The 11,443-nt window shown below is 50.0% G+C and overlaps 1 protein-coding gene across 4 annotated transcripts in view; it reads left to right on the top strand.

The window, feature by feature from the left end:
* The window catches only part of ano5a (anoctamin 5a), an 86,978-nt gene that overhangs the window by 21,307 nt on the left and 54,228 nt on the right, over window positions 1-11,443 (top strand). The window contains exon 2 of one of the 4 annotated variants that reach the window (XM_082968182.1): window positions 5,733-5,774. The exons of the other annotated variants lie outside the window; for them this stretch is intronic. Coding sequence (XP_082824308.1) covers window positions 5,733-5,774 — 42 coding nt within the window. The remainder of the gene's footprint in view (window positions 1-5,732; window positions 5,775-11,443) is intronic. 4 annotated transcript variants of the gene reach the window in all.

The raw sequence follows: 11,443 nt of genomic DNA, 5'->3' as shown, positions 1-11,443 counted from the left end.
CCTGCCGCCCTAATGGATTTAAAATACACTACTGGTCAAAAGTTTTAGAACACCTAATCATTCAAGGGTTTTTCTTTATTTTTACTATTTTCTACATTGTAGAATAATAGTGAAGACATTAAAACTATGAAATAACACATATGGAATCATGTAGTAACCAAAAAAAAAGTGTTAAACAAATCAAAATAGATTTTAGATTTGAGATTCTTCAAATAGCCACACTTTGCCTTGATGACAGCTTTGCACACTCTTGGCATTCTCTCAACCACCTTCATGAGGTAGTCACCTGGAATGTATTTCAATTAACAGGTGTGCCTTCTTTAAAAGTTAATTTGTGGAATTTCTTTCCTTCTTATTTTGTTTGAGCCAATCAGTTGTGTTGTGACAAGGTATACCCCTATTTGGTAAAACACCAAGTCCATATTCTGACAAGAACAGCTCAAATAAGCAAAGAGAAACAACAGTCCACCATTACTTTAAAACATGAAGTTCAGTCAATACGGACAATTTCAAGAACTTTGAAAGTTTCTGTAAGTGCAGTCGCAAAAACCATCAAGCGCTATGATGAAACTGTCTCTCATGAGGACCGCTGTCACGATCGTCTAAAGGAGTAGACCAAGGCGCAGAATGCTTAGAGTTCCACATGTTTAATAAATATGAAAACTCACCAAAACAATACAGATGAAGACGAAGCGTGACGTTCTGGGCTGCTCACAGGCAGCTACACAAACACAAGATCCCACAAAGCACAGGTGGGAAAAGGCTGCCTAAGTATGATTCCTAATCAGAGACAACGATAGACAGCTGCCTCTGATTAGGAACCCTACTCGGCCCAAAACAAAGAAATAGAAAAAGGAACATAGAACGCCCACCCATGTAACACCCTGGCCTAACCAAAATAAAGAACAAAAAACCCCTCTCTATGGCCAGGGCGTTACAGTACCCCCCCCCCCAAGGTGCGGACTCTGGCCGCAAAACCTGACTCTGAAGGGGAGGGTCCGGGTGGGCCTTCCTACGGCGGCGGCTTGGGTGCGGGACGTGGACCCCGCTCCACCCTTGGCTTCGGCCACTTAGGTGGCGCCCCTAGCTGTGCCGGAGGACTGGTGGGCAACCCTGGCTGCGCCCGGCTGGCGGGCGTCCCTGGCTGCGCCCGGCTGGCGGGCGTCCCTGGCTGCGCCCGGCTGGCGGGTGGCTCTGGCCCAGGATTCACCAGGCTGGGGAGATATGAAGGAGGCCTGGCCCTGGGCGCAGGCACAGGACTCACCAGGCTGGGGAGACATGAAGGAGGCCCTGGTTGCAGGCACAGGACTCACCAGGCTGGGGAGACATGAAGGAGGCCTGGCCCTGGGCGCAGGCACAGGACTCACCAGGCTGGCGGGCAGCTCTGGCGGCTCCGGGCTTGCGGGCGGCTCTGGCGGCTCTGGCCCAGGATTCACCAGGCTGGGGAGACATGAAGGAGGCCTGGCCCTGGGCACAGGCACAGGACTCACCAGGCTGGGGAGACATGAAGGAGGCCTGGCCCTGGGCGCAGGCACAGGACTCACCAGGCTGGCAGGCGGCTCTGGCGGCTCCGGACAGGCGGGCGGCTCCGGACAGGCGGGCGGCTCTGGCGGCTCCGGACAGGCGTGCGGCTCCGGACTGGCGGGCGGCTCTGGCGGGCGGCTCTGGCGGCTCCGGACTGGCGGGCGGCTCTGGCCCAGGATTCACCAGGCTGGGGAGACATGCAGGAGGCCTGGTTCTGGGCACAGGCACAGGATTCCCCCGGCTGGGGAGACATGCAGGAGGCCTGGCTCTGGGCGCAGGCACAGGACTCACCAGGCTAGGAAGACATGCAGGAGGCCTGGTTCTGGGCGCAGGCACAGGATTCCCCCGGCTGGGGAGACATGCAGGAGTCCTGGCTCTGGGCGCAGGCACAGGACTCACCAGGCTGGGGAGACATGCAGGAGGCCTGGTTCTGGGCGCAGGCACAGGATTTCCCTGGCTGGGGAGACATGCAGGAGGCCTGGCTCTGGGCGTAGGCACAGGACAGACCGGGTCCTGAAGATGCACTGGAGGTCTAGAGCGCATGGCCTGCACAACCCGTCCTGGCTCGATGCCCACTCTAGTATGGCACTTGCGGGGGGCTGGGATGTAGCGCACCGGGCTATGAGCGCGCACTGGAGACACCGTGCGCTCCACCGCATAACACAGCGCCTGACCAGTACCACGCCGCTTCCGGTAAGCACGGGGAGTTGGCTCAGGTCTCCAACCTGACTCTGCCACACTCCCCGTGTGCCCCCCCAAAAAAAATAATATTTTGGGGCTGCCTCTCGGGCTTCCTTGCCAGCCGAGTTCCCTCATACCGTCGCCGTTGGTCCTTCTTTCCTGCTGCCTCCGCTCTTCTGAGTGCCTCTACCTGTTCCCATGGGAGGCGATCCCTTCCGACCAGGATCTCTTCCCAAGTGTAGGATCCCTTGCCGTCCAGGATGTCCTCCCATGTCCAGTCCTTTCTCTCCCTGGCCCAGGATCCTTGCTCCTCCTGGGCACGCTGCTTGGTCCTTCTTTGGTGGGATCTTCTGCCACGATTGTCTAAAGGAATAGACCAAGGCGCACGCAGCATGCTTAGAGTTCCACATGTTTAATAAATATGAAAACTCACCAAAACAATACAGATGAAGACGAAGCGTGACGTTCTGGGCTGCTCACAGGCAGCTACACAAACACAAGATCCCACAAAGCACAGGTGGGAAAAGGCTGCCTAAGTATGATTCCTAATCAGAGACAACGATAGACAGCTGCCTCTGATTAGGAACCCTACAAAGAAATACAAAAACATAGAAAAAGGAACATAGAACGCCCACCCATGTAACACCCTGGCCTAACCAAAATAAAGAACAAAAAAACCCTCTCTATGGCCAGGGCGTTACAACCGCCACAGGAATAGAAGACCCAGAGTTACCTCTGCTGCAGAGGATAAGTTCATTACAGTTACCAGCCTCAGAACTGGCAGCCAAAATAAATACTTCACAGAGTTCAAGTAACAGACACATCTCAACATCAACTGTTCAGAGGAGACTGTGTAAATCAGGCCTTCATGGTCAAATTGCTACAAAGAAACCACTACTAAAGTACACCAATAATAAGAAAAGACTTGCTTGGGCCAAGAATAATGAGCAATGGACCGGTGGAAATTTGTCCTTTGGTCTGGAGTCCAAATTTCAGATTTTTGGTTCCAACCGCTGTGTCTTTGTGAGACGCGAAGTGGGTGAACGGATGATCTCTGCATGCGTGGTTCCCACCGTGATGCATGGAGGAGGAAGTGTTATGGAGTGGGGATGCTTTGCTGGTGACACTGTCTGTGATTTATTTAGAATTCAAGGCACACTTAACCAGCATGGCTACCACAGCATTCTGCAGCGATATGCCATCCTATCTGGTTTGGGCTTAGTGGGACTATGATTTGTTTTTCAACAGGACAATGATCCAATGCACCTCCAGGCTGTGCAAGGGCTATTTTACCAAGAAGGAGAGGGATGGTGTGCTGCATCAGATGACCTGGCCTCCACAATCCCCCGACCTAAACTAATTTGACATGGTTTGGGATTTGTCGGACTGCAGAGTGAAGGAAAAGCAGCTAACAATTGCTCAGCATATGTGGGAACTCCTTCAAGACTGTTGGAAAAGCATTCCGGGTGAAGCTGGTTAAGAGAATGCCAAGAGTGTGCAAAGCTGTCATCAAGGCAAAGCATGGCTATTTGAAGAATCTCAAATATAACATCTATTTTGATTTGTTTAACACTTTTTTGGTTATTACATGATTCCATATGTGTTATTTCATAGTTTTAATGTCTTCACTATTATTCTACAATGTAGAAAATAGTAAAAATAAAGAAAAACTCTTGAGAGAATAGGTGTTCTAAAACCTTTGACCAGTAGTGTACACTAAATAAAGCCTATCCTAGAAATATACACTCAATAAAAACGTACCCTATATTGTCTACTTAATCTACTAACAAAATATTTTTGCATTCCATGTAGCACTGTGAAACAGACTGATATGACTTTCATGCCGCGGGATCAGCAGACCTGTGCATGTCAGTAATGAGAGATTTTATTGGAGGTGCAGAAGAGGCGAATCATTGTACAATCTAAACAGCTGTGAAATATCTTTTCAATAACTAAAAAATATTGTATTTTCAGCCGTTTGAAGCTGCTGTACAAAACAGAAAAGTAAAAGATGCAAAAATTTTATTTAATGGGGGAGTATAGAAATAGCGCATATAAAACAGATCTACCACTTCTTAAACTTGATGAGAATGACAGATCTATAACTCATATTTCTATGTGTACTTGGTCAGGTCACCCAAAGGTAACATTTTGCAGCTTTAAGCTTGAAAAGCTGGTTAATAGCAATTTGAATAGCTTCTTCCTGGGCTTAATTGATAATCACTATATTTAACGTCTCCTATAAACACAGATTCTGGTTCAGGTGTTGCTATGGTGTCTGAGTTGTTGGCAGTATGTATGGTGTTGTCATGGTGTCTGAGTTGTTGGCAGTATGTATGGTGTTGCTATGGTGTCTGAGTTGTTGGCAGTATGTATGGTGTTGCCATGGTGTCTGAGTTGTTGGCAGTATGTACGGTGTTGCCATGGTGTCTGAGTTGTTGGCAGTATGTATGGTGTTGTCATGGTGTCTGAGTTGTTGGCAGTATGTATGGTGTTGCCATGGTGTCTGAGTTGTTGGCAGTATGTATGGTGTTGCCATGGTGTCTGAGATGTTGGCAGTATGTGCGTTGTTGCCATGGTATCTGAGTTGTTGGCAGTATGTACGGTGTTGTCATGGTGTCTGAGTTGTTGGCAGTATGTGCGTTGTTGCCATGGTGTCTGAGTTGTTGGCAGTATGTACGTTGTTGCCATGGTGTCTGAGTTGTTGGCAGTATGTACGGTGTTGCCATGGTGTCTGAGTTGTTGGCAGTATGTGCGTTGTTGCCATGGTGTCTGAGTTGTTGGCAGTATGTACGGTGTTGCCATGGTGTCTGAGTTGTTGGCAGTATGTACGGTGTTGCCATGGTGTCTGAGTTGTTGGCAGTATGTACGGTGTTGCCAGGGGGTGTGTTATAGAGACATGTCAGTCCCAGTACTCATCTGGTACAGGGTTGTGTTCAGTAGGCACCAAATGAAACACATAGATACTACTTGAAATGCTCATTTTGGTTTTTAGTTGCAAAACATTTTGCTACGGTTTGTCCTAATGAACACGACCCTGGTCTGTATGTTGTTAGTCCCTCAGATACTGTACAGATGTAGGATCTTAATTAACTTCCTTAATTAATGCAAACTTGTAGTGTATTTTTTAGTTTTACTAAGGCTTCTAAAGTTTGTAATTTCCACTGACTTGATTTGCCCTGTTGCTGCAGGATAGTTTTCCTGTTTTAGAAAACTGGATCACATTAAGATCATCCACCTTTACCTGATATGTAGTTGGTCCCTCTCTCCCTCTCTCAATGCTCCCTCTCTCAATGCTCCCTCTCTCAATGCTCCATCTCTCCCTCTCTCAATTCTCCCTCTCTCAATTCTCCCCCTCTCAATGCTCCCCCTCTCAATGCTCCCTCTCTCCCTCTCTCAATGCTCCCTCTCTCAATGCTCCCCCTCTCAATGCTCCCCCTCTCAATGCTCCCCCTCTCAATGCTCCCTCTCTCAATGCTCCATCTCTCAATGCTCCCTCAATGCCCGGTTGGTTCCTTCCTCCACAGATGTGGAGAAAAAGGGCTCTGTTCCTGAAGCATCGCTCCAGGGTATGGCATGGTAAACTACGGGCTTGGTGTGATGCTATGTTATATACCGTATGGTAAACCACAGGCTTGGTGTGATGCTATGTTATATACCGTATGGTAAACTACGGGCTTGGTGTGATGCTATGTTATATACCGTATGGTAAACCACAGGCTTGGTGCGATGCTATGTTATATACCGTATGGTAAACCACAGACTTGGTGTGACACTATAACGTACGGCAGTGTTTCTTCATCCTGGTCCTGGTAACCCCAAGAGGGTGGACATTGTAGTTTTTCCCTAGTATTAACACATCTGATTCCACTAATGATGATGAGATGATTATTTAAATGACGTGTGTGCGCGCGCTAGGGAAAACACTAAAATGTGCACCCCTTTCGGTCCCCAGGACCAGGATTGTAAGCCTCGTATGCATGTCCTGTTTAATATAATGTTTGTGTCATCATCATTGCAAATCAACTGCATTATACTTTTTAAAAAAACACTTCAACTTCAACCAGTAAAATGGCTCTTTGGCTAGCTTTTGCTACAGCCGATATCAATGAGCGATAGCATTCTAGCTAACAACTGCTGCATCCAAAATATTCATTTTGCAAAGATCACAACCAAATATAATCTTAGCGACTGTTTCAAGCAAGAGTCAAAACATCATTGTAAGAGTATGAGAAACCCCCAAAAAAGTGATTTTGTTTAGAAGTAATAACGTAAATCTAGGCTGTTGAATTGCACGCAGATTTATGATGACTTTCTTACTACTGCCAAGAGTCGCGCGAATCTGTGCCTGATGTCAGTGTGTCTGCGGTAGATATATTACCCTATGGTAGATAGTAGTATGTGATGGGTGGTGGCTGATGTCAGTGTGTCTGCGGTAGATATATTACCCTATGGTAGATAGTAGTATGTGATGGGTGGTGGCTGATGTCAGTGTGTCTGCGGTAGATATATTACCCTATGGTAGATAGTAGTATGTGATGGGTGGTGCCTGATGTCAGTGTGTCTGCGGTAGATATATTACCCTATGGTAGATAGTAGTATGTGATGGGTGGTGCCTGATGTCAGTGTGTCTGCGGTAGATATATTACCCTATGGTAGATAGTAGTATGTGATGGGTGGTGCCTGATGTCAGTGTGTCTGCAGTAGATATATTACCCTATGGTAGATAGTAGTATGTGATGGGTGGTGGCTGATGTCAGTGTGTCTGCGGTAGATATATTACCCTATGGTAGATAGTAGTATGTGATGGGTGGTGCCTGATGTCAGTGTGTCTGCGGTAGATATATTACCCTATGGTAGATAGTAGTATGTGATGGGTGGTGCCTGATGTCAGTGTGTCTGCGGTAGATATATTACCCTATGGTAGATAGTAGTATGTGATGGGTGGTGCCTGATGTCAGTGTGTCTGCGGTAGATATATTACCCTATGGTAGATAGTAGTATGTGATGGGTGGTGCCTGATGTCAGTGTGTCTGCGGTAGATATATTACCCTATGGTAGATAGTAGTATGTGATGGGTGGTGCCTGATGTCAGTGTGTCTGCGGTAGATATATTACCCTATGGTAGATAGTAGTATGTGATGGGTGGTGCCTGATGTCAGTGTATCTGCGGTAGATATATTACCCTATGGTAGATAGTAGTATGTGATGGGTGGTGCCTGATGTCAGTGTGTCTGCGGTAGATATATTACCCTATGGTAGATAGTAGTATGTGATGGGTGGTGCCTGATGTCAGTGTGTCTGCGGTAGATATATTACCCTATGGTAGATAGTAGTATGTGATGGGTGGTGCCTGATGTCAGTGTGTCTGCGGTAGATATATTACCCTATGGTAGATAGTAGTATGTGATGGGTGGTGCCTGATGTCAGTGTGTCTGCGGTAGATATATTACCCTATGGTAGATAGTAGTATGTGATGGGTGGTGCCTGATGTCAGTGTGTCTGCGGTAGATATATTACCCTATGGTAGATAGTAGTATGTGATGGGTGGTGCCTGATGTCAGTGTGTCTGCGGTAGATATATTACCCTATGGTAGATAGTAGTATGTGATGGGTGGTGCCTGATGTCAGTGTGTCTGCGGTAGATATATTACCCTATGGTAGATAGTAGTATGTGATGGGTGGTGCCTGATGTCAGTGTGTCTGCGGTAGATATATTACCCTATGGTAGATAGTAGTATGTGATGGGTGGTGCCTGATGTCAGTGTGTCTGCGGTAGATATATTACCCTATGGTAGATAGTAGTATGTGATGGGTGGTGCCTGATGTCAGTGTGTCTGCGGTAGATATATTACCCTATGGTAGATAGTAGTATGTGATGGGTGGTGCCTGATGTCAGTGTGTCTGCGGTAGATATATTACCCTATGGTAGATAGTAGTATGTGATGGGTGGTGCCTGATGTCAGTGTGTCTGCGGTAGATATATTACCCTATGGTAGATAGTAGTATGTGATGGGTGGTGCCTGATGTCAGTGTGTCTGCGGTAGATATATTACCCTATGGTAGATAGTAGTATGTGATGGGTGGTGCCTGATGTCAGTGTGTCTGCGGTAGATATATTACCCTATGGTAGATAGTAGTATGTGATGGGTGGTGCCTGATGTCAGTGTGTCTGCGGTAGATATATTACCCTATGGTAGATAGTAGTATGTGATGGGTGGTGCCTGATGTCAGTGTGTCTGCGGTAGATATATTACCCTATGGTAGATAGTAGTATGTGATGGGTGGTGCCTGGTAATGTTCCCTCTCATGTTTTCGTCACTGACAAATTTCAGGTCTGCTGAGCGCAAACTTGAACGTTGTGAAAATTCTGTGCAACTTCCAGAGCGGGTTTACTGTTAACACTGAGGCTGTACCTGCTTTAAGTTACAGTTTTACTGTCAACACTGAGGCTGTAGCCGCTTTAAGTTACAGTTTTACTGTTAACACTGAGGCTGTAGCCGCTTTAAGTTACAGTTTTACTGTCAACACTGAGGCTGTACCTGCTTTAAGTTACAGTTTTACTGTCAACACTGAGGCTGTACCTGCTTTAAGTTACAGTTTTAACAGTGGCCAAGTAGGCTACTGTGGCTATTTGATCATAATGTAGGCCTACCAGAGTGGTCTACCATCAAAAACAATGGAGAAAATGCATCCCATAACATTTTAACATGGAAATAGCTGTTCTATCATTCAGCCTACAGTAGCAGCCAATGTGTGGTGTTCAATGTGGCATACATTCCATGAAACTTAGGGGAAGGGCCCTAACCCTTTCCCTCGGCCCTACCCCTTTCCCTCGGCCCTTCCCCTCGGCCCCACCCCTTTCCCTCGGCCCTAACCCTTCCCCTCGGCCCTACCCCTTTCCCTCGGCCCTTCCCCTCGGCCCTACCCCTTCCCCTCGGCCCTACCCCTTCCCCTCGGCCCTACCCCTTTCCCTCGGCCCCACCCCTTACCCTCGGCCCTAACCCTTCCCCTCGGCCCTAACCCTTCCCCTCGGCCCTAACCCTTCCCCTCGGCCCTACCCCTTCCCCTCGGCCCTACCCCTTTCCCTCGGCCCCACCCCTTACCCTCGGCCCTAACCCTTCCCCTCGGCCCTAACCCTTCCCCTCGGCCCTACCCCTTCCCCTCGGCCCTACCCCTTCCCCTCGGCCCTACCCCTTCCCCTCGGCCCTAACCCTTCCCCTCGGCCCTACCCCTTCCCCTCGGCCCTAACCCTTCCCCTCGGCCCTACCCCTTCCCCTCGGCCCTACCCCTTCCCCTCGGCCCTACCCCTTTCCCTCGGCCCCACCCCTTACCCTCGGCCCTAACCCTTCCCCTCGGCCCTAACCCTTCCCCTCGGCCCTAACCCTTCCCCTCGGCCCTACCCCTTCCCCTCGGCCCTACCCCTTTCCCTCGGCCCCACCCCTTACCCTCGGCCCTAACCCTTCCCCTCGGCCCTAACCCTTCCCCTCGGCCCTACCCCTTCCCCTCGGCCCTACCCCTTCCCCTCGGCCCTACCCCTTCCCCTCGGCCCTAACCCTTCCCCTCGGCCCTACCCCTTCCCCTCGGCCCTAACCCTTCCCCTCGGCCCTACCCCTTCCCCTCGGCCCTACCCCTTCCCCTCGGGCCCTAACCCTTCCCCTCGGCCCTACCCCTTCCCCTCGGCCCTAACCCTTCCCCTCGGCCCTACCCCTTCCCCTCGGCCCTAACCCTTCCCCTCGGCCCTACCCCTTCCCCTCGGCCCTACCCCTTCCCCTCGGCCCTACCCCTTCCCCTCGGCCCTACCCCTTTCCCTCGGCCCTACCCCTTCCCCTCGGCCCTAACCCTTCCCCTCGGCCCTACCCCTTCCCCTCGGCCCTACCCCTTCCCCTCGGCCCTACCCCTTCCCCTCGGCCCTACCCCTTCCCCTCGGCCCTAACCCTTCCCCTCGGCCCTAACCCTTCCCCTCGGCCCTACCCCTTTCCCTCGGCCCTACCCCTTCCCCTCGGCCCTAACCCTTCCCCTCGGCCCTACCCCTTCCCCTCGGCCCTAACCCTTCCCCTCGGCCCTACCCCTTCCCCTCGGCCCTACCCCTTCCCCTCGGCCCTAACCCTTCCCCTCGGCCCTAACCCTTCCATGTCCCCAGATCTGAAGTGTCTGGGTGGAGCTTCTACCATATTGATTCCCACCTTAGAGATTGGATGGATGGATGGATGGATGGATGGATGGATGGATGGATGGATGGATGGATGGATATAAGCTGAAGGGGTAAGTCAAGGTTAAAGGCCAAGGGACAAGTTAATATAAGGAGTAAATTGTTTTTTTTCACATGCTGATGGTTTCTTGTCTCTCTCTCTCTCTCTCTCTCTCTCTCTCTCTCTCTCTCTCACCTCTCTCTGCTGCTCACTCACTTCCATCCCTCCTCTCTCTCCTCTCTCTCCCCCTCTGAATGTCTGAGTGAATGTGGGCTTGTCCCAGGATGTGACTGGACTGGTGAAGTATGAGCATGTGAGGTAGTAAAGGAGAGGGGGAGAGAGTAAGTGAGTCTGTTTGGGGCTCGTCGTCCGTGTTGCACCCAGAAGAAAGCACTCTGGCTGTGTAAAAGACCCAGCTGCCTTTCAGCTGATGCAGACATAGTGGAAGTCACAGCTGATGCAGACATAGTGGAAGTCACAGCTGATGCAGACATAGTGGAAGTCACAGCTGATGCAGACATAGTGGAAGTCACAGCTGATGCAGACATAGTGGAAGTCACAGCTGATGCGGACATAGTGGAAGTCACAGCTGATGCGGACATAGTGGAAGTCACAGCTGATGCGGACATAGTGGAAGTCACAGCTGATGCAGACATAGTGGAAGTCACAGCTGATGCAGACATAGTGGAAGTCACAGCTGATGCGGACATAGTGGAAGTCACAGCTGATGCGGACATAGTGGAAGTCACAGCTGATGCAGACATAGTGGAAGTCACAGCTGATGCAGACATAGTGGAAGTCACAGCTGATGCAGACATAGTGGAAGTCACAACTGATGCAGACATAGTGGAAGTCACAGCTGATGCACACATAGTGGAAGTCACAGCTGATGCGGACATAGTGGAAGTCACAGCTGATGCGGACATAGTGGAAGTCACAGCTGATGCGGACATAGTGGAAGTCACAGCTGATGCGGACATAGTGGAAGTCACAGCTGATGCGGACATAGTGGAAGTCACAGCTGATGCGGACATAGTGGAAGTCAC

This window comes from Salmo salar, chromosome 23 (genome assembly GCF_965601325.2).
Source record: "Salmo salar chromosome 23, fSalSal1, whole genome shotgun sequence".
NCBI lineage: Eukaryota > Metazoa > Chordata > Actinopteri > Salmoniformes > Salmonidae > Salmo > Salmo salar.
The sequence above is the reverse complement of the archived record's forward strand: the minus strand, read 5'-3'. Positions and strand labels throughout refer to the sequence as shown.